At 37.0% G+C, this 24,131-nt stretch overlaps 1 protein-coding gene across 1 annotated transcript in view; it reads left to right on the top strand.

The window, feature by feature from the left end:
* ARHGAP10 (Rho GTPase activating protein 10) overlaps positions 1–24,131 on the top strand; it is a 144,326-nt gene that overhangs the window by 52,599 nt on the left and 67,596 nt on the right. Inside the window, exons 4-13 of the mRNA XM_005485312.4 lie at positions 663–734; positions 3,978–4,079; positions 7,055–7,165; positions 9,179–9,283; positions 12,923–13,052; positions 14,333–14,439; positions 16,067–16,161; positions 18,874–18,955; positions 19,984–20,026; positions 21,332–21,397. Coding sequence (XP_005485369.2) covers positions 663–734; positions 3,978–4,079; positions 7,055–7,165; positions 9,179–9,283; positions 12,923–13,052; positions 14,333–14,439; positions 16,067–16,161; positions 18,874–18,955; positions 19,984–20,026; positions 21,332–21,397 — 913 coding nt within the window. The remainder of the gene's footprint in view (positions 1–662; positions 735–3,977; positions 4,080–7,054; positions 7,166–9,178; positions 9,284–12,922; positions 13,053–14,332; positions 14,440–16,066; positions 16,162–18,873; positions 18,956–19,983; positions 20,027–21,331; positions 21,398–24,131) is intronic.

Here is a 24,131-nt window from a genome sequence, read left to right as displayed (position 1 = left end):
TGTCTTATGATGGAATATTTTGTCCTCCTTTTTTTCTTTTTGCAGTGGCCATGAGACTTTATATTGTAAATGCACTGGTGGATGCTCACACAGTCATCTCAATAAACCTCTTGTTTATTGACTTTGCACCTCTTTGATTTTATAATTTAGCTTAAGGTCTTATTAATGTACTTAAGTGTGTTAATATTTGGAGATTTATATGCATGCCTAGTGGCTTTAAATGTCTTAAAAGATTATTGTTTGCTACTCACTAGTCTATTCCACAGTTGTCTGTAGTGCTTCTTGTTGCAGAAATCTTTGCATCCCCCAAATGGAGCTCATTTGTCCTCTGTGTCATTCTGGTGTTCAGTCACTGAGGCCTTCAACCTGATCTGCAAGACTGCCACAAATGAAGCAGTTGCAATTTTGGGTGCAATCTGGAAATTTCTGAAATTTTTGCATTTGTTTTAATTTAATTTTCCTGATAGTGGATTGAATTAAGAAATTTTTTAAGCTTGAATGAACTCTGATGTGTTTTATTTTTTTTAGTTAGAAGTTTTAACTTGCATGCTTCTAGTATTTTACCTCAGAGTTTCCTTGCTTTTTACTTTTTGTTGCTGATGCTGACGTGACTCATCAAGCTGGCTACAGAAACCTAACCCATGCTTTTTTTTTTTTTTCAGGCACTCAGTGTTACTGAAACTCTCATCAAACCTTTGGAAAGATTTAGGAAAGAGCAGCTAGGAGCTGTAAAGGTTTGTCCCTCTTTTCCTTTATAAGTTTGTTTTATTTCTCTACTTGGATTGCATTTTAATAATGACATGTAATTGGCAGAAACATACTATTGTTTATGCTTCATTTGTTCACACTTTTTTTTGTTTCTACTTTGAGAACTTGTTTCAGAAATAAATGGAATGTGTCAAGAAGAGAAGAATGTGTCCTTTCCCTTCCTTCTCCCCACCTCCCTTATCTCCTGTGTCTGGAATAGGAAGAATTCTGCTAACAGCCTTCCCCCCCTTCCTAATGGGTAACCCTGTTCTGCTTTGTATTTGCCTGCAGTTGCCCAACCAAGGGCTGAAAAATATTAACTACCTAAAGGAGCCCACTCATCCATATGCTTTTAACTACATTTTTGCCACCTGCAAGCGAGAATTACCTTTATTTATTTTTTTGTTTTGAATAAATGACTCACTGGCTCTGTATGCATGGGAATAATAGGGATGAAGAGGCTGAGGACAAGATCTCATTGACAGTATTTTTGATAAAAGCATTTGGTCATTTTTTTTTAAGATTGTCACTAAGTTGTGAATATTAAAAAAAAAAGCTAAGTGAAAATCATGCATTAAGTACGGACTAGATTTGGATAAAAGTAACAAGGACAAATTTGTATCTGTCTGCCTTCCTTGGGGTGAGAAATTTAAGTGCTTATTAAAAAGAAGCAGAAAGGAAAGAAACCAGCATTTTATTACAGTTTTCTGTTGTAAAACTCAATACATTTTCAAAATACCTGCATATGGTTTATTTTACAATTTCATGTCTTCATCACCAGTGATATTTAGTGATTTTAAGACAATGTTTCACTTTTGAGAGCACTGTGCATTTTGACTTTTGCAGCAATGATTAACATGTCTGCATATGATTTCAGTGTTCATGAACTGAAAATGCTCTGTGGATCATAAATCCTTTCTGTTTGGTGGTACAATGAGCTTTGTGCAATTTTATGGACTTGAGAGAAGTATATTAGGTGACCCAACCAACGCACAATAAAAACTTGGTCTGTAATATAGCCAGTCTTCCAGGGAAAGAGAGAATTTTTTCTCAATGTAACTCATTGTCATAGAAGCAGCTGTGTAATGAATGCATTATTTCAGCAGTATTTTTGCTGTTAAAGAATATTGCTAGTTTTGGGGCGAGAACTCCTAATGCTTTAAGTTATCTCATATCTTTGCTAATTTCCTAGTCAGAATTCTCTTCCTGATGCTTCTAACACAAATTACATTCATAAAGCCTACTTTTCCCATTTTGTTTGGATAGATGTTTCTTTCCTTGTGTCCCTGCATACTGTTTCTGTGAAGCTGTAGCTTTTATTTCTGATCTAAACTTCTTTTTAACAGAATAGTGTCAAAAAAGATCATTTAAACCTTTAAATAGAAGTCTTACATAATTGTATAGTGTTTAAATAAAAACCCTCTAAAAATACTTAGTTTTTGGAATATTCTTAACTGAATATTTATTCAATATAATCAAAACACTGACATTGGAAATACAACTCTGCTTAGCTCTGAAAACCAACTTATGGCATCTAGTGGTGAAATAAATTTGCAACGTTGTGTAGTATTTGCTTTAGGAAAGATTTATGCTCTACCATTAAAAAATAAAAGTTGAATCTGCTGCCTCAGATTTTTTCTGCATATTACATTTCTTTGCTGATGAAATGGTCTGAGTTAGGCTGAAGAAAAGGAAGGGGAGGGAAGTTGAGCTTCATAGAGCTGAAACTGAGACACTTCTTGAATTACCCCTTATTGAAAGGTGCTGCAGCACTAATCCCAAGCTGTGTATGTAAAGTTTCTGATTTTGCCGGTTAAGAAGAGAACTCTTTTCTGTTGTTGTTTTTTTTTTTGGGAACACTCAAATGTTCACCACATCAATGGAAATTTTACTAATATAAACACAAAGACTCACCTATTTCCCTTCACTTTGTTCCCAATCCCCCATGTTGCTAATATGTTATCTCTAATCACCCTGATACTATATGCATATGTTAATGTTTTTAAGTTGATAACAAATATTTTTTAAGACTCATTTTTTAAAGGAAGTTTTGAGTGTCAGAGTGGGGGAAAAAATTCTGGTAGAAGTCCTTGCTGAGAAGCAATCCTAAAGAGCCCCTTAATGTAATGCCATCTTCAGAATCTGATGGTTCAGAGAGCAAAAATGTGTGTCTCTTCTAATATGGTGCAGATAGGAGTGTTCAAAATGAAAGGTTAAGAGAAGAAAAAAAGAACAATTATGTCTGCAGAGTTTAACCAGGGGTTTGGTCAGAATACATTTAAATGTGATTTCAAATCTACAGACGAGGAAAAATATTTTAATTTAACTAGTATCTTTCTGATGATTAAATCTGCCAGTTCTTGAATATGTTGTTAAACACTTGATTTTACTCATTTTAGGTTATTTTCAACTGCAATTAGATATGCTAAAAATAACTTCAAAACTGGTTGGTTGAATTAATGAATACTGATTTTTGCTTTAATACAGTGGAACTGAGGAATCAATTTGTTTTATATCATCTTCTACTAAATTAGATTCAGAAACTCAGATTTTCTAAAAAAACTAATGACTGTCCATCTTCTAATACATTGCTTTTGGTGATCAGAGAAACAGTTTTGCATTGTGCAAATGATATTCCTACATGTCTGTGGGAGTTTTTCTTTTGATACTATGATATTAAGTTTTATGGGTGTTTTTTTTTTTCTTTTTTTCTGGGTTTTTGTCATGGGCACAATAAAACTCTGGTAGAAATAGGAATTCAGCACTGAGGTTGTTGTATAGCTTTAAAATGAAGAAATCTTATGGAATATAGAGGTGTATTTCCTTTGGGTTTCGAACTGTTGGAACTTCTCCCTTGTTAATTTTAGAAAGTTATTTTTTCAGTGAAACTGAAATGTAATGCCTTTTATTCAAAAACAAGGTGGTCTGGATGATGCCTGAAAGTAATGAAAAATGCAATAAATCAAGAAGAAGCCAGGTTTTTTCTTTTTTAACTTAGAAGATGTAAGCATCTGTGTGATAAGCTGCACCATAATGATGCAATGGGATTTCATTCCAAGTTAGCCTTTAAATTCATTTTTAAAATGAGATGGAACATATTTTTCTCTGCTTTCTGGAGCTATGATTTTTTTTCTCTTTGTTCTAGTATTTATCTTTGAACTAGTATTTTAACAGAAGAAAAATAGTACACTTTTGTATTGACACGATTGCAACTTTGTTTCTGCATCTAGGAGGAAAAGAAGAAGTTTGATAAAGAGACAGAGAAGAACTACAGTTTGTTAGAAAAACATTTAAATTTATCAGCTAAGAAGAAAGAGCTACAATTACAAGAGGTATTGTTGCTTCTCTTTTTTAATGCAGGCTGAAGACTTTGGGATAGGTAAATATACTTCTGCAAATGCAGAAACAGCATTCTCAGTGGTAAAACAAAGCCATTTTCTCATCTGGAAATGTTGGTGAGAAAATCAATATTTGCTGAACTTAGTTCCTCCACCATTTTCTGAATCAAGGGTTTTGTGTGTATGAGGCACTGAGTGTCATGTCATTTTTTATATATAATTGAGGGAAGAGGGAAGTGCAAACACAATGTGAAAAACTCTGAATTTCTTACAAGGCTTTATCATTCATGTAATTGCATTGCATTGTGAGTATTGACTGAATGTCCTGTGCTAACACTTACAGCAGAGGACAGCAAGACTTTTATTCCCAAATAAAGTGGGTTTGTGCCTTTGCTTTTTCTCACATTTTGAAGGTTTGTTTTGGTGTTTTTTTGAGTAGTGCTATAAAAAATTTGTTGACAATTTATAACTGATAGATTTGTTTTGCCTGGCATTCCTTCTGGTTCCCTCTGGGCTTATTATCCTCATCAATTTATTCGTAATAGTTTTTATTTCTAGGGCAACAGCAAATAGTATGTGAAAAGACTGCTGGGAAATCTTGTAGAGACTTGCTGTAGCCAGGAGGACTTTTTTCCTAGATAAGTGTAATTATGTCAGAATTATTAATGCTTAGATTATAAAAAACCTTAATGTTTTCCTCAGGGAAAACTCCTGTCCCTGCCCTCTACCCCATCCCAAATATTCTATGCCATTTTTCATAAAAATGGTTAATATTACTGGCAAAGTTACCCTGGAATTTCTCTATTCTTGAGTTTCACTGAGATGTCACTTCATCATGCTGCACTTGCAACATAGACCCTCAAATGTGTAAAGAAATGTCTTTTGGGGAGTTGAGTTGTCCCAGTGAAGTTATTTGGCATGGCTCATGTGTCAGGACCTGTACTTTTGTCAAATTGATCAGCTGCCAAAGAACTTGACGCAGACGAAAAGATAAAGGGCTGATTATGATCACTTGATGAAATATGGGTTCTTGATATCAAATCTGAAATGAGACCTAACCTCAATGGAAAAATACATAATGACTCTAAGAGGCATTTTGAAGCTGTCTAAATATAGCCTGAAGCTTTAGAGCATGTGTGAAATCTAGAATGAGCAAATAGATTTGTTTTAAATGTCCTTCAAAGTTTCATGAGCAAAAATTCTGAAATTCTTCAGTCAGGCTCTCACATTTATGTGTTTAATTTTGAAGTATAAATGTATAAGAAAAAAGGCCCTTAGGGCATGTTGTTAGAGGAGGTAAGAAACAATTTCTTGCATAAGCTTAGAGAACAGGTGTATATAGTTGCATATGTATATATGTGCAATTATATATAATTTAGTTTTATTCATGTCTAGCTGTGTCAGTTCCTGACTGGAGTAAATGTGAAGGGATAAATTTGACAAAAATTTGATGAAAAACATGCCATGTTTTGGAGTGTGTCTTAACATAAACACAACTTTTAACTCTCCTGGTGGTGGGATATTCCTCCAATTTTACTGAGGCATGGTGTGTTTCTCACTTCTCTCTTCCTTCAGTAGTATACAAACTGCAATGCAACTTGCTGGGTGCATGCGGAGGCTCATGCCTCAAAAAACTGAGAGGTGTGATAAAGTATTCTGGACTGTGTGGTGGGCCAGATGTCCTCAAAGATCCACTTCAGAGTCTCTTTATAGGGTGTTGTACCCTTCATGTATATATGATTAGAAGTTTAGCTGACAACTCAAACAATTCCTGTGTTTATAGGCTGACAACTCAAACAATTCCCCAGTTTATGGGATGCATTAAAATGGCGTGGCTTGTTGAAACATATTTGCTAACTGAAATACTTATCAGGGCTTCATTTATTTAATGGCATTTGTGGTTATGCCCCTTTAACTGCTAAGAGTTCTCCGGCACAGAGCAGTAAAGCCAAGCACGTCTTAAGGCAAAACGGTCTTAAAGCTAATTTGGTTTATCCTCTTAAAGCACAGCAGTCACTGTTCTGCCTGAAGGATGTAGGCCCAGTATTTAAGAGAGAGTCTGATAGTAAGTCTTGTCCTTTCACCTAACCCTTTCTCCACTTTGGTAATTCACTGTAGATGCATTTTGTATTATCTTTGTGGGCAAAGACTAAGTGTTAGTTACTTAGAGTAACCTTTTCTTTAATTTTATTAAAATAACAGTTTCTATTACTAAATTTTAAAACTAATCTAAATGAATCTTAAATCTACCTTAAATAATAAATTCATAAAATAATTGCTAGATGCTAGAAAAGTGAAATGTTTATATGCAGATGGATGTTAGCTGAAATGTAGCTGTTCAACATCAATATGGTGTTGGCATTTCTGCAAAGCTGTGCTAAATATCAGCTGCAGGTAGAAAGGCTGCATTTTTAGACACAGGATGCTCTGGGGAAACTTGTGGAGTGTTGTAACAGTAAGTGACCTTTATCCATTGCATTTTTTGCCAGTGAGAGTGAGCACAGGTGTGGGATGGGTACAACAGCATTCTGGCTATTTTACAACAGTTATTTGGGTTATGGGGTAAAATTTACAGCACCAACACTTTAGTTTTCAAAAATAATGTTTCCTTCGTTAATTTGATTGGAGAGATGATTTCTCCCTTTTCTAATGGATGATGCTCTTAGCTCCCACTCTCTGTTTGGGCAGGTACCTTTGCAATGCTGTTAAAAGTTGGATTCCCTAGAAAAGAAGTTTAAAGAGGTGTTGCTGGAATTTTTCTAAAAAGTCTAGCCTCATGATTCAAAATAACATATGTTACCTAGTGAAAGAGAATTGCTGCTGCTGTTTAAAAGTAAATGAATGATCTATATTGTAAGAAATCCTTCAAATATGGTGAAAATTATCTGCTTGCCACTTCTGTGTGTGTGTTATCCTGAAGCTGTTTGCAAAATGTCTGTGAAACTTCATGAGGTGTGCTCTGTGTGCAGGCAGATAACCAAGTGGAGCAGAACAGAAAACACTTCTATGAGCTGTCCCTCGAGTACGTGTGCAAGCTGCAGGAGATCCAGGAGCGGAAGAAATTTGAGTGTGTGGAGCCTGTGAGTATCAGGGAATTCAACCTACTCTACCTTTCATAGGGGATGGAGAAGGAATGCATTTGGTCAAAAGCCAAGCTTTGCTTTCTGGAAAACACAGCCAATTGAGTGACTTAACAGAATTTAAACTAACTTGTTACAGATACAGCTGTACAGATTCCTAGTGCAGATAAATTTAACCAAGCATGTCAAACCTTACCTCAGTAATAAGAACTGATTTGGACCCACTGATGTTGATTTTCAGAAAATGTGTGAAACCTTTTATGGTACTGCAAAAACCTCAATTCACACTGTGAGATAGAGCAGAGGAATCAAAAAGGTGTTGGTGTCAAGATTCTTGCCTTGAGTTTTCTAACCAATGCAATGTAATTGCTGACTAATGCAAGGAATCTAATTTTAATTATGAAGGTTGGGCTTAGAGGCCTGCTAGTAAATAATTGCAGATATAAATCAATTAGGAGGGTGCTGCTGGGTAAGAAGCCCATTCCTGGGTAGCCTGATATGTTTAATTTCACTTGCAGTTGAATCTGTGCAGAAATCAAGGGGTTTAATTTGATTTTGGTGGCAATGCTCCATGCACTGATGAGACTTTCTTAAATCTATGAGAAGAACTTATTCTGAAATTTTTCTGAAATGTGCAGTAGCTTGGTATTTTAAATACAAATGTATCAAACAACAAGAGAACAGTTAAGTGTAATACTGAGAATAAATGGAGGATGGATTGTAGAAGCAACTTCCATTCTCTCATGCTCTGAAGTCTGTGCTTTTGGGCCAAGTTTGTCCTTTTATTCTGATACAACTGCTTTAATATAATAATGAAAGAAAAGTTTAAAATTACCCTAATCAAAATAGCTGGTCATTAAGCAGTTATTAAGAACTGTCTATTCTAATAGAGATAATTTCTGTGTGAAAAAAAATTGCTAAAATACTTAAGAGGCAATAAATTGCTGCAATTATATTAGCATTGTTTAAAGAAAGGCAAAATGATGTGAAAAGAGGGGTTGTGCGGCATTTTTCTAGTGTAGATATGCTGGCTTTTTCTTTTTTTGAAAAATATTTTTGTAACCCTAAATAGTTTTGCATTTGATTATTGTGTTTCAGACTGTTTGAAGTTTCCTCAGAGCCAAACTAGAAAAATGAATCTTCAAATTATGTTCTTGCAACATGTCCCTTTCTCATTTCTGAAAGCTCCGTCTGGATGGGGCTGTATTTTCCCTAGTTTGTACATGAAGTTTACACTACACTAGAAAGCTTTGTACCAAATTCTTACTTCCTTTGTCCTTAATACTTAAAATTTATGGGTTTTTTTGCATTTGTTGAAAATGCTTTATTTGCAATATGACTTCAGACTTTTATTAGATTCATTCTCTTTTATGTCTCACTTGCTTTGTTCCAGCAACCTGAACTAAACAGGAGAGTTAGACAGGATTACACCTCATGCTACTTCCAGTGTAGTATAACTTGTTTGTTCTTTTAAATTGAAATACTAAAGCCAGCATATGCTAAGTGGGTCACTTGCTGGTTCTGACAGAAGGTCAGATCTGTGCACAAAAAGCAGCAATGGACAAAGCTTCCTTCTTGCAGCAAACCAGATGACTGATGGGGCAGTCATCTCCACGTGGTCATGAGCAGAGAGAGGAATGACCAGGGAAATGGTGATGAAAGGACAGAATGCTCATTACCTCCTTGTGCACAAATATGTGCTCCAGACATCATTGGTATCAGAGCAGTTGTAGGAAAAAGTTACATAGGAAAGTTTGGGAACATGGGATATACATTTCCTATGGTCAAATGGAAAGTAGAGTTGTGAAATTCCAGAGACAGGACCATCCAAAATGTCTGTATACATAGATCATAATTAATATTTAAATATTGCTCATAAAGTGTAGGCATTAGTGGAAATTTATTTTAAAATAATAATTTTGTAATCTGTCTTTCAAAAAAAGCCTATGTGCAGCAATTGTATTGAAGAAAATGGGTTTTTTTGTTCTAACAAGTCTTTTTTTTCTATTTCAGATGCTATCATTTTTTCAGGGTTTGTTCACTTTCTATCACCAGGGATATGAACTTGCGAAAGACTTCAACCATTACAAAACGGCCTTGCAGATAAATATACAAAATGTAAGTTGTGTCTACTTTTGTGAGTAAAATCACTTGCTGATGTTGCTGCATGTGCAGTATCTGTATTGCCAGCACTTGGAGTTCCATGTGAGTGCATTGCCTGAGTGAATTTTGGGGATATGGTGCCATCTTCTGGATAACCAACCACATCACTGAACAAATCCTCACTAATTCCAGTGAGTTCTTTGTAAGTTCTAATAATACTGGAAAAAACAAGCATGAAGTAAAAGGCCTCCACTCCTTTTTTAGGTTTTTTTTTTTTTGAGATAGAAATAATGCAAGGATTATTTAAAATGAATTAAGTGTGTTAAAAATGCATAAAACACTGGATAATTCAGAGTATGGGTAATGAAAGATGAAGTTTTCAATGTTTTGGGTGTACTTTGGAATTGAGTATGTGGTGGTCATGTGGAGGGTCATTTCCCTGTAGGGTTACATTATCCATAACTAAGAAAAGGGAAGAAAAACATCTGATCACAGCAGCGTGGAGTTTGTCTTGTAGCAGCCCTTTCAAACAAGTCCATCTCTGTTGTGTAAGGAGACTTGGTGTTGGCACCCATGGTGTATTTGACAAAATGATCTGTTCCTTCAAGGACAGGTAAATGGGACCACTACTAGTTTAGTGTGCCCTATCCCAAATCTCCCAGTGTGATCTGGACTGGGAGAGCAGGAAACAAGGTAAAGGCTGAAGCCGTGGGACTGACAGAGTTACTTGTCAGGTGGCCTGTTTGCTTCCTTGAGATTTATGAAGAATAAATCTTGCTCAGAGGAACTTGGGTGTGCCAGAGGCCTCTTGGTAGGATGCACACCACTCACCTTACTGCCAGCAATCAGTTCCTGGTGGTGCATTTGTTTTGTTGACCTCTGAGGGCATCTGGAATTAAGACATAGAAACTGCTTCTTGGAGAGGACAGTCTGTTTTTAGAAATAGCTTAGCTGGCAGGGAGGTGGAAGGGAGGATTACAGCTGCTGTATTGCATAGTGACGTGATTCACGTGCCACCATACCATTCCTTTCATTTTCCTCCCGTATGTTCAAGTGTCAGGTTTCCTTTTGAGCTGTGGTTTGGTTTGAGAAAGGGACTTGGTTAGTGGTAACTTTGTAAGCAGACATTTGTTGCAGAAGTCAGTGCTTGTGGGGAAAGTGTCAGGCCAGACTTGCTTCTTCTGTGTGCTTAACAGAGTGAGGAGCAGCTTAGAGGGGAGCTGATGCCAGCTGAAGCATGAGAGGAAAACTCTGGTACAGTTTTGAAGAGCTGGGTTTCAGAATACAGGTGTGAAAGAGCCAGAGGAGTGATCTGAAGAAGTAATGAGCAGTCATAAAGTAAGCTAATCTCAGCAGCTGCATTTTCAATTGACTAAATGGCAGCAGATTGCAGAATTGCAGCAGACTGAATGCCCCAGCAGATTCTGAAGAGCTTGAGCTTTGCAGCTCAAGTTTTATGGACAGATAGAGGCTGTAGAGGTAGAGAAGGCAGAACAAGGCTCAACAACTATCCAAGGTAAAAGGAAAATAGAAGGAAGCATTTGAAAAGATTGCGAGAGGACATGACACATTCTCCTCTGTGCTGAAGATCAGCAAGACATCCCAAAGGAAAAATGAGCTGGGGCTTGCCTGTGGTACAGCTGAGCTGCTGGCAGAACACTGGATTGATGGGTTAGAAATTGAAGGATACAAGATCCAGTACAGACAGCCTAGATGGATATGGAGAGTGATTTAAGAGGTGCCAGTATGGCTGTAGTAGTTGCCTTTCCTTTCATTCAGGTTGTCTTTACTGTGAGAATTGTCCTATGAATTTCCTCTCCACACCCTACCACAAGCCCTACCTTCCTCTCACTGCCATCTCCTCCCATCAAGTGAAAGTAAGTTCAAGGCCCACCCCTGCCTTGTAGCCCAAGCTCTAGAAAACTGATTCTTCCAAAAGTTGTGCTATCTTGTATGCTTGTTCCGGGGAAAAGATAAAATAAATGAGGCCACATTTTCAGAAAAATGAAGGTGCTTTCAGAAAGCAAAAAGACACATAAAGTATGCATCTGGAACTATGTGCTTTCCTCAAAATACATGTACCGCTTAGACTTTCAAGTGTTTTTCAGTGTTTTCAGCTTGGACAGATGCATATGTAAAGAAAACCAGTTATTACCATGATTGTTGTGGTTTTATTTGCTCATTTACCAATTACCAGTGTTTTTCAGACTAAACCAAAGAATTTCTTGTGTCAGGTGTGAGCTACTCTGTTGTTTTGTGTAGTCCTGTCATGTAATTTGTGGGTGGCATGGTTATTTTCTAGTTGTTTTTGTTAAGGTTTTTCTTCCTGCTACTTGCAGACTTTGGAATAAATGACATTCAGGAATAATAATCAACTGGACTTCCAAGTTTTTTTAAGTTGTTTTTGCATGCTTCTGCTTGTGTGTGGTCCAAACATTTGGCGCATATATAGTCTCAGTCTGTATACACTGTTGATGACCTTCCTGACACTTTTTTCCTCAATTACCACAGAATATCCTCTACTTCTTGTCAACAAGTAAGAGTCTCATGAATTAAGCCAATATATGTAGTAATATTTTTCTGAGGAAATTTCAATATTCAAATTCATGTTGCACTCAGTATTTCACTTCTCTCTGAACAGATCGGTGGATTGTTTCAAAACCTACTCTGGCAGTCTTAGTGTGCTTTCCACAGTCACAGCAGCTGATATCTAAATCCCACATTGATTTTGAAGAATATCAGAAAACTTGGAGAGTGAACACATATATGGGAATTGTGCTTTAAGACTAAATGTCCTAAAATGGCCTGGATCATTGTCTCTTTTTGTAGTTATTTGTGGTGGGTTGGCCCTGGCTGGATGCCAGAGGCTTGCTGCTCTATCTGTGTTCTCTCTAAAGCTGTTCTATCATTGCCCTCCTTAGCTGGAGAGTTTGTGGATTAAGAACAGGACAGGGAAACCAACTACAGACCAATTAGAGGCAAAACAGACTTGACTTGGAGAATTCAGTTTAATTTATTACCACGTTAGGGTAGGGTAATGAGAAATAAACCCCAAATCTTAAACTCACCTTTCCATCAGCTCTCCCTTCTCCCTCAGTGGTGCGGGAGAATGAGGGTTATGGTCAGTTCAGCACACCATGCCTCTACTGCTAATTCCACCTCAGGGGGAAAACTCCTGACACTCTTCCCCTGCTCCAGCATGGGGTCTGTCTCACTTCAGACAGTCCTCCCTGAACTTATCCACTGTCCACAGGCACTTTAGGGGAATCTCAGCTCTGGCATCTGGAGCATCTCCTGCCCCTCCTTCTACACTGGCCTTGGTGTCTGCAGAGCTGTTCCTCTCACATGTTCTTGCTTGATTCCCTGGCTGCATTTGGCATTGTGTGGTTCTTCCCTCTTAAATATGTTATCCCAGAGGCTCTACCATGGTCACTGATGGGCTCAGCCTTGGCCAGTGGCTGCTCTGTCTTGGAGCTGTCTGGCACTGGCTCCATGGGACAGGGAGGAAGCTTCTGTCACCTTCTCACAGAGGCCCTCTCTGTAGCCCCCCACCACAAAAACCTTGCTGTGCAAGCCCAGTACATGACTCCTATCAGCCAGGAAAAGTCTTTCTTCCACTCTCCTTACCAAAGAGTTTTTGCTGTCTCGTTTTAGACGCGAAATCGTTTTGAAGGAACAAGGTCAGAGGTAGAGGAGCTCATGAACAAGATCAGAAGAAATCCTCAGGAACATAAAAGAGCAAATCACTTCACGATGGAAGGCTACCTCTACGTACAGGAAAAAAGTAAGGTGTAGTTTGTATTCCGCAGTGCCCATATTGGGCATATGGCCAAGTCTTGCCTCTACAGGTAACATGATAATGCAAAGAATTTACTGTTGATTAAAGAATCATCTAAGTATATTTTTCAAAGTTTTTAACAGCATTGTTACTCTGGCTCATACAAAGAATATTGAGCTGAAAGTGTGACAGTTTTTAGTAAAAGTGTCTGAATTCAGGAAAGTTTTGTTTGACCAAAGAATGGATTTCATCTTATTTTTAGTTCCTCACTAATGACCCCCCCTGGAACTGTCACGTATTTGTTGTCAGCCAGCAAGATGAGTTGTCAAGTTAGCCTCTGAAAATTTAGCTTGTTGAATATGATGAAATTGAGTGTCATTTCCTTGATTCATTGATACACTTTCATTACCTAATTGTGATGATAGGGTCAAATAAAGCAGACTATATGTTAGGTAGCTGGTGTTAAAATTCTTGCTGTGAAGGTGCATGTTGCATAAATCATATCCTGTCAACACTTCAAACAATTATAAATCTTTCTCACACTAGTAAAAACGCCAAGCAAGATGCAGAGCTCTTGTTGCTCAAGGAATGACAATTTATTGTAATTTATTATTTATTTTAAATCATTTTGCATAAATCATGTTTTTGAGATGTTTGCCCTTATAGAGTGAAAAGATTTATTTGCAGATCAGTTTTCTAGGAGAAGTTAAGTAATAGAAGTGCAGAGATACAAAGGGTCAGAATCCAAATTTGAACAGTTAGCATTATGATGCAAATCTCAGCAATACTGTTTGCAGTAAGCGGGGTTCTAAAGGAAGTGTCTTCTGTCTAGGGTATGCACTGATTAATAGGAGAGAGTTCTGGTGTGATCAGACCTTAATAATGAGATTGCTTAGAACTTGTAACAGAGATGTGATAATCTGTGGTTATTTAGCTTCAATTTACCAGGTGTAAATTTAGCTTTCTGTGTTCTTCTAAAAGTCTTAAGGGGGTATTTACTGTATAGGGAAAAATTATTTTATCTGTAGTAGAGAGAGAAAGATAGATTAATAATTCTTTCCATTTGTCATTAAGCATAAGAGTGAAGCACAACATGCATTGCATTTTAGAATAATAAGCAGTGGTTAACATTAGTATGATGTATGATGTATAATATTGTTAATTTGTACCTTTGCTTTAAATACTGCATTAGTGGGAAATAACTAGGGCTCTTAAATATCATTTTAGAAAGCAGAAAGCAGAAACTGGAAAAAGTGAATACTATTTTTTGCTTTTCTGTTATGTAGGGCCTGCTCCCTTTGGTTCCAGTTGGGTGAAACACTATTGCATGTACAGGAAAGAGACAAAGAAGTTTTCCATGATCCCATTTGAACACAGATCAGGAGGGAAACTTGTACGTATATTTACGTATTCTACTCTTACACTTGTCCTGTATTAAGATCAGAGAATGTGTCAGATAAGATTTGTCAAGTACTTTTCCCCTCTACCCTCCTTGCCCCTTTTTTTCATCTTTCCTTATGCAGTTTGCCATTAAAGGACATTAACCTAAAGTAGTGGACATTAACCTTCTATTAAGTTATTAATAGAATTCTCCAGACTTTTCAGTTGCATCCTTTTAGGAGAGAAGAGGACCTGGCACAGATACCATGGAATGTTTCACCGTTTAGAATCTTGTTTATGAGGTCCTTAACTTTCTAAAATATAAATCAGGAAAATATAACAGACCTAGAAATTTCTTTATTAAATTACTCATAGTTTTCTTTTGGACATTTAAATACTTCAAGTGGAAATAGAAAAGTGGATAGGAATATAGTTTGTACTGATAACTGAATGTGATTTCACCTATCTTTAAAAACATCTGAAATATTCAAGACCCAAGACTTTGTTTATCTTTAAGTGGCTAAACTACTGAAATAGTTGGGAATTTATTAACTTTAAATATGACACATAAAATGAATGTATTGATAAAATGCATTTTGTCGCAAAGAAAAATGATATCTGAATCTGGAAACTAAGGCTTGTGTCAATATGCCTGTAAATGCAGCACCCTGCCCTGCCTTCAAATTTGGTTAGGAGATCATGTTGTTGGAATTTTATCAAGTTATTATATCCTATTAGTTTCAGCAGAGGAGAGATGACTTTCATAATTTTGAGGACTCTGTCTATTTACGAATATATTGAATTTGGAAGAATCTTTCAAAAGCTTTGGAAAACCTGATGTACTGAAAATTAGTGGTATTTGGTTTCCTTAATCACTTCAGTACTTCTATGAATTTTTTATCCTAATTTGCTGTGGTTGTAATAAGCCATTTTAGTTAGTATAATATATAGTAGGTGTGACTGAGCATTCAGCTTTCTAAAACACCTATTAAGCCATTTCTGCTGTATTAAAAGATCTCCCATTTGGAAATCCCTGCAGTTACTCCTTCAGTGACAGCCTTCTATGTTTGGAGATGCTGAATAAGACAAGAAATAATTAAAATGTGCAGTTAATCCTGATTTAATCTGGTACAACTCATGCAGCATTCACAGATGAGTTTGTGATTCCTGGGTAAAATAAGATCCTGGTGTTGGTTTCGAACAATGAGAGAGTTGATTCTGTAAGACATGTTACAGATAGTAAAGAACACTTCCTTTATTCTAGTTGGTGTAGCTTTTACTATGGAAATCGCTGTGGCTGACATAAAATGGAAAAAGGCTCTTTGCATGTTTATATTGTAACCAGTGCAAAATATTTTTATTAGTTTAACTTACTGTGGTACTGAGTCATTCTGTAAAGTACCAGCTGAAATGGATTCAGTATTTTTAGATTTATGTCCCAGAAATGACCATAGAATTTATGTTATTGTGTGGAAAAGTGAACAGCAAGCATGGGTGAATTCTTTTGCATGTGTCAGTTTTCAGTATAGCTTTTGCCATTTAATATAAATTTACCTTACTTGCCTCGTACAGCTGGCTTGCTGGAGCTTATAAAAACTTCCAAGAACTGGGTCGAGCTTATAAAAACTTTCTTTTCACAGGGTGATGCGGAACTCTTTGTCCTCGCATATTGTACCAAAAGAAATGCAGATACAATAGACAGGCGATTCTGTTTTGACTTGGAAGCTTCAGACAGGTAAGCTTGTGAAGGAGCCTAGGAAGAGCTCTTTTGAGATAGTAATTAAAACTACTGCAAAATTGCCGTTGTTTTTGCTTCTGATTTCTTCAATCCTCAGTCAGAATTCCAATGGGAGTGGTCACTGGAGGAGCAGGCAAGCACTGCCATGGCTCACTGGGTTTTACCTCACCTGTGTGTTGCAAAAGCAGAGAGGAACTAAACTGAAATGTAGACATTGCCTGAGCTCACATTAAAGAAAAGCACAGAGTTAAGAGGAGCTATTAAGACTTATCATAGTGAAGAAACTTGGCTTAAATTGAAGTACATAGAGCTGTAGTGAAAGACTGATTGCATAATAATTTATATAGTCATGACCACATTGTATCACACTCCTCTGTTCCAAAATCATGGGTTGCTGAGGAGATATGCTGCATTTTCAGATTGAAATAAGGTTATTGGTATTTTGAGGCTTCTTGTGCCTGGTATAATCATCCACTGCATCTTGAGTATTGTTGCCACTGTCTTTTTGAAGCATCACTTGTTGCTCTATTTCTATAGAAAAGTCTTGCTAATCTTTTTCTCTAAAGGACCTCAAAATTTGATAAACATTGTCTTTCAGTAGTGTTCTAGTCTTCCTTCATTTATGAAGGTGAGGGTATATCCAACTTCATAAGGTATTCCAAATAAATTAGGCCATGTTAATGCTGCATTCCTTTGGTGCAGAAATGGATTGTATCTGGAATTAAATGTTAGATATAAGTTAGGGAATTGTTGCTGAATTTTTTCATCCACCCCCTCTAAACTCCTTTTAATCTATACGTTTGCTCCTTCCTTACACCAATTAACCACATGCTAACTTATAATATAGTAGGTCTTCAAGTTTTGTGGGCTTTTGGTTTTTTTTTTAATATCAGATTCTTAGTGTTTTTCACTTCAAAAGCAGCAGGGCCAATGCTCTCAGGCCCCCTGTCCTGTGATTGCTCGTGGTCTGCAGATATGTTTGTGATTATGTGATCAAACTTTAATCAGAATCTATGCTGAGCTTGTGTGACCAGTCAGACTGGCTAGAGGCGTGTTCATTCCTACAACAAGCAATTGTAAAGGGATGTGAAACTCCCACTGCATCAGAAAACTTCTAGCCCACATGGCAGATGAGAAGATGCTCATTTACAGCTCAGGTGATGTTTTTTGTCACTCTACAGCATGGTTTGAACTTTCATGTTTGAGTTGAGAAGGATGTGGTTTATCCATTCTAATGCGGTGTCCCAACAGTATGAAAGGAAGTAAAGATTTGCTCTCCAGACATCAGCTCCTCTTGAGTCAGTGTATTGATTGGTCAGTAGGGATAACAGATTTCAAACTGAGTCTGATAAAACTGCTAAAAAGTAGTGTGAGAAATGTCAGTCTGTCCCCCTCTGTGTGTCATCTGCTCAGTGAGGTATCTGGAGTTTATACAGAGATGGATGGAGAGCAGGGTTTCCTTGATCCTGCAAAACACTTTTTCATTCTCTTCTCTGGTAAAAAGGGGAACAATCTAGTTCCTCTTTCTGTCTTGATATAATAGACACAATTTGATCTGCTGTGACCTTGATATCAGACATTTTTCTTTTAATAATATATGTGTGTAGTACTGAGATGTTCCCATGGAGATTAGTTCTGTGCTGCAGGCCATTAGCTTGTTTCCTTGGTATCAGTTCAGGGCACACTTATCCCTCAGCCTGTCCAAGTTAAAAAATAGCACAGGGATTGACAGCTGGCATGGGGTTTTCTACAGTACTGTGCTTTGGAAGGAGAAAAGGTTGTAAAATTTTAGGGAAGACTTTTAAGTAGCAAACATTCAGCCTTGTGTGTTACTTAAGCATAACTTCGAGCTTGCTTAAAATTTGCATATTTTTCTTTCAAAAGGAATGCTGAGATGGCTGTATTTTCTTTAAATTCTGATATTTATGGCTCTCAGGGTGCTAAGACTCTGGTTAAATCTCTGGGAAGTGATACTTTTTTCTGTTTCTAGTACTCTCCATCATGTTTACTTGAAGGTGACTTGAAGCAAATGTAGGGAAATTTAAATCTTAAGGCGAGAGCAGAGGTCTTCTAGGATAGGAAAAAGTTATTTTATTGATAAAGAGCATTATCCTTCTAAAATACTACCTAGATTTAATTTTTTTCCAGTATAGGACAATGAGAGGAGGTTTTGTTTCCTTTGACTTTATTTTGAAGACAAATAAATGATATTTCATGCAGCACATGTTGAGTTTGATGTATTGCTTCTAGGCAGATACTCTATACCTTGAGAACTGTAATTTAGTGAAAAGAACTGAATGGTTGCAAACTATGGTCATTGTTGCTACTTTAAAGATGAAGATCATATATTGAGTTAACAAATCCCATTTTTCATCTAACAACAGTGCGAGTCCAAGTTTATTTATAATTCACAAAATTCAGTAACTCCAGTAAGTGTTGGAATCAGCAGGTGATCAACAATGAGCTATTTGAAATAGTTTGCAGATTACATTAATTTTCCTTTTCCTCCTGTTTCCCCTATTTCTTACTGCATGTGTCACTTCTATACCTTTTATTTTCAAGATCAGCAGTGTTCAGTTATTAAGCAAAAGAAAATGAACCCTGGCTTTTAGGACAGTGGAATTTTGCTTGTAGTTGGAAATAGAATTTGAAAACCAATTTTTACTTGTTGATGAATGCAGTTACCTTATGTTGTTGGTACATTTGCAGGCCTGGAGTTCCTGTGACCATGCAGGCATTTTCTGAGGAAGACAGGAAGCTGTGGATGGAAGCCTTGGATGGAAAAGAAGCTGTAAGCATAATTTTTAAAATATTCTATTATAGTGTAGTGGGGAATTGTCTCACCCTCTGCTTTCTGATCCCATTTCTACTTTAATAAACTGGCATTATGTAGTTTGCAAAATGATAGATTCAATGAATAAAGGATAAAAGTGAAATAAAACTCAGGAGAGATGAGTAACTTGGTAAAGCTCAGTGTAGATAACTGCTAATGCTGATGTGAGAATTTTTCATTGTAATGACAGCATCAATTTTTATAAATGGTTTCCCATCCCAATGATAATGTTGGTGTTGTAGAAAATGTCTAGTATAAGCATGTTCACTTAGTCTTATGCTGACATGCTGCATTTCAGTGGCAAAACCAGCATGAGTGGGTTACATGGTGTTATTATTTTATTCTTTACAACCAGATCAAAAAGTTCTTGTTAATAAGACTAAGGTTGCACATGAATTTGCTTAATTTCTGCCTCTCATCAGGAAAGATGTCTGAAATGTTGAATTGAAACACACTATTTATTCTTACAATGATGAATATATTGGTCTTGTGGGCCAGGAATGATGGGGTTTTCTAGGCAAAGACACAGTCTCGTGTCTGCCCCAGGAGTTGTTTGATTGACCTCATTGTTACACTGATCTGGTTTCATTTGCTGAGGTGTTTACTATCATGACAGGTTGGCTGAGCTGGACTCCCCAGTAAGTTGGAAACTTTTGGGAAACCCAAACTGGAACATAAGTCCCAGGAATCATGACATTCTTAATAATTTAAAAGACCTTGAAACTATGGGAATTTGCCCTGCAGAGAAACATAGGAACATGGAGCCCATAGATCCCAGTAATCTGGCTATAGCCAGTTCAGGGGCTGTATCTGTTCTGAGGGGGTGCAGACCTCTGGCCCTGCTGTTAGAGCTGCTGGCGGTGCTGTGCTCTGGCTGTAATCAGCTGTATTTGTGCCTACTGAGCATTGAGATTGAGAGTATCTTCTTTTTCTGGTTTCATGAAAATCTTTAAAATAATTTGTCTTTTTTACTCTTTTTGTGTTAGCTTCTCATCAACTTGAATAAAGCGAATGCAAAACGAGAGGGAAGTAAGTATTTGAATTAGCATTAAGGCTGATTTTGTTAATATTTTAAAATTGAGAAAGACAAAGGTAATTTGGTTTTCTTTTCCCCTTTGGAACTTTTTCCCCTTAATTATTTTGCTTTTAAATCTTGAGTTTTGAATATTACTTGTAATTTTTGTAATTACAAGCAATTAATTAATTTTTTAATGAATAGGTTTTCATACTAACTCAGTACATATTGTATAGGACTGGACATAAGCTGGAGAAACAGTCTGATTGTTTGCCAATTTGCTTCATACCTGAAATTGATTCAAGGGTGAATTTGTATGTAAATGCATCACAATTTCTTAATCCAGATTGCGTGTACATTTCTGTTAGAATGTGAAGGTATGGTTTTAAAAGCAGCTGCAGCTGAAGATAAAGATCAGCAAAAAAGCTGAATTTTTGCATTTAAAATATAAACCAAAATATGGAAGTAGAAAAGATGGTTTTCTTTACATAACATTAGCTTGCTTCTGTTGGTGAAGTGCAAGAGTGAAAACAGGTATCCTTCTTTGATTATGAGGCAATTTATGCTTGCTTTTTAAAAACCTTTGAATTGCTGATTCAAGCTGGATCCTGGTGTTATTAATAGAAATTTTTCCTCAGATTTGTCTTTTCATGGTACAAGACCAGGTCCCCAGGAGCAAGAAGGCCAGATGTTTGGGGGAAGGGCAGTTTTGCAATATAAGCTTTTAAATGAAGTTTTGATGTGAAGAAAAAGAGTAAGATAGGAACAACAAAGGAATGCTGGAGCTCAGCTGTTGTCCTGTTCATGCATCTGCTTTCATGTAGTCAGATCATTAACTGCTGTGAAATGATATACATGTGTCCTGTATCTTTAGTGTGGGAATTTCTTTGGCTGAGGGTAGGACTCAGTAAAACCCTGCTGTTGATAATTATGTTTTTTCATCATAAGTACTTCCTTGTCCCATTTGGTGAACTCTCTCAGATGTTGTCGATGTTGCAGTAAGTACTGTTAAATTCCATCTTGCATCTGCCAACATGTGTAACTAATCAGAGATCCCATTCTTCAAAGGATGCTGCTGTGAACAGATTCACTGTAGCCGCTATCACCAGAACAAGCCTTTCCTTCAGCTAGGCAGGCTCGTGAAGGAGAAAAGCAGAATTTCTCTATAAAAAGTGATGTATTCTTCCAGTTTCAGAATATTTATAGTTTTGCCTCAAGAGTACAAGCTTTATGATTAAGTCCAGCCTTATTTTCAGTGGAAGACATAATTGTAATGGTGCTTTTAAACTGTTCAACCCTTTTTATTGTTTCTTTTGTAGGTGCACAGTTGGATAAGATAGGGTTCACCATCATCAAAAAGTGCATCAGTGCTGTTGAAACACGAGGTAATGATCAACCCAACCTGTTTGTGAAGAGGGTGAAGCAGATGGTCTGCTGAAGAAGGTGGTAAAGCCTCCTGTAGATCTCTAGAAAAGACTTTACCATGGAAGACCTTTCACTGATTACACCGACCAAGACAAGAGTCCGTCCTTTTATGCATGGCTTTCTTTCAAGAAATGTGTTTGCCAGAAGTGCTCACAAGAGGGGAATGGCACTTCTCTTGACAAAGGGAGCCAGTGTTTGTGCACAAAAGCTGAGAGAAACCTGTTGTGTTTTGTAGGCATTGCCTGCCACCTTTGCTTTGCTGTTCAAACAAAGTAATTTATTTCAGTGTTTCATTTCTGTTCAGTCTCTTAAGGCAGAAGAAGAGGAGCTGAGCAGGCAGGTGATTAACAAAAAGTGTTGAAGTACTTTTCATGGAGTTAGTTTCACCCCAGGGACAAAGATGCTGTCAGGATTTATTGTTACATACACTCATTGTACTTCCAGAATTGGAGATGGAGGAGAGGTCGGTGTGCAGACAGTATTCAAGAGGTATTTGGGATTGATTTTGGAGAGGCTCTGCTGAAGTGTGTGCTGACCAGCCACGCTGAGGCTCACTGCATTGTACATGGCATTGTGTCGAGAAACAGCTTGTTTGGTGGTGGTTTTTAAAAAAAGAGGGGAAGGCCTGAAAGTAGGTGAGGTTACAGTATGTTTCTCAGTTTTTTAAAAGAGATGTTATAATTTCTCTGTGTGCATTTTTGTTTTCTCCTAAATTGTTGACCTTCCCTGTTACTCCCAAAGGAAGGACAGAATTTTTTGCAAACTGGATCTTTTTATTTTTCTGGAGGTCTGGCATTGCACAGGGCAGAATACTTACATCTTTGTGTATCACAGTCCAGCTTAAATAAGATGAACAGAAGAGCAGGTTCATGCTTGCTGTCAGTGCAGCATCTTACTGAAAAACAGTGTTTTCCATGCATACACTTACTATACAATATTATTAGGAACACAAGCAGCAAAACTTAAAGTTTTGCATTTAAACAGCAAGAGATATCTGAAGTCCTTTTTCTCTTAGACCTTTTTGTATCAGTCCTGTCTGATGCATTAAAGATGTTATTCCAGATTAGGCCATACTCTATCTGGTGTTTGTTCATTATGTTCTTTTGAATATTTTTTCAGATAAGTTTGCCTGTCTCATCACTTTAAAATTTTAGTTACTGGCATTTACAATCTGAATATTTGAGCTGGGAAACATTGCAGATAAAGCTGGCATCCTACAGATAAGTTGTCTTCACTGCAAAACCCTGTCTCAGTATAGTCTGGATCTTCTCTTTACAGTAAATGAAGCAGATTTAATAAGAAGGGTGACATGTGCTCATGTAATAAAAGGCTAATTTTGGCCTATAGTACAGTTACAGGCTACCTTACAATACATCATGAATTCTCCTTACTATAAACCATGTGGAGTATACTATATTTCTATATTTTGATTTATTATTTATAACTATGCTCAAATAGTTTTCTTTGTGGATTGATTATTTTTTTTCTTTTTCTGATACCCTACAAAAAAAATGAAACAAGAACACAACTGTGAAAAAAATGTGAACACTTTCTTTATGAAATGACTATTTGGAAAAAAGGTTTTTGTTGCCTTTTTTTTTCCCCTCAGGGCTGTGGGTGGATAGGTTAAACTGAATGGAGGTTTAAGTTCACTCTGTCCTTTATGCCTTGATTTAGAGGCATGTAAGATGATGCAAAGTATTTGTGTAACTCTCTTGTTCAAGACAAATTATGAGCTTTCATGGGGTAGCAGCATTTCTCCCCATAGTGGGGTCTCCCCTGAAACATACTTGGGGAAGAATTAAAGTTCCCCAAGTCTATGCACACTTGGCACCTTTGCTGCCCTATGTACACAGAATCTGTAAGGTGTGCAGTCAGTAGAATGGTAGTTATTACCAATGAAAAAGACTTGGGTCTATTAATTTTGTTTCAGAGAGTACTCAAGAAAGAAAATAAATCACTTTTCAATTAATATTTCTCATCCTGGGGTTCCAAGGATATATTTAGGTAAGGTGCTACCTCCCAGGAACTCAGCAATCTACTTAGTTTGGTTTCAACGCACTTGCTTTTTCCATTACGTTTCAAGCAGTCGTTGATGATTTTCTGTTTACTGATTCTGAACTTAACATCAACTGTATTTACAAAACAAAACAAGTAAACAACTCCAAAGCAAAAAAACTCTAAAGGACTTTCAGCTGATGTCTGCGGAGCTAAACAAACAGAGGGCCAGGAGAGCATTCAGTTGTTTGTCTCAAAAGAGTTTGGACACATGGTTGTATGGTGAAGAAAATCCATCTCTCAAGTGGCAGAATTTTCTACCTGTACTTCTCCTTGAAAACCATCTTTACTTGGTTATTTTACTTTAATGATAACGCATCAAAAGCAAGTTATATTCAGCAGGAGAAAACAGGACAGATGCTTCTTCAGAGACTGTGCTTGTGTGCCATGTTTTTATCTCTTTTAATCATAATGGGTGTGAGGTTGGCGTGGGTGGGAAGAGAGGACAGTCTAGTGTGGGTGGAAACTGAGAATAGTCTTGTCATGTCACAGCAGAAGTAGTCTGGTATTCAGAGAGAGAAGAGCATAACGGAGATATTGAACATAAACTTGTCAATGGCTGGATCATTTTTTTTTCTCAGTTATGTTCCCTTTTATAAAGCCAAGAAGGGAATTATTTGCTCTGAATGAGTAGAA

The sequence above is a fragment of the Zonotrichia albicollis genome, chromosome 5, assembly GCF_047830755.1.
Source record: "Zonotrichia albicollis isolate bZonAlb1 chromosome 5, bZonAlb1.hap1, whole genome shotgun sequence".
Taxonomy (NCBI): Eukaryota; Metazoa; Chordata; class Aves; order Passeriformes; family Passerellidae; genus Zonotrichia; species Zonotrichia albicollis.
This window is presented reverse-complemented; position numbering and strand designations above follow the sequence as displayed.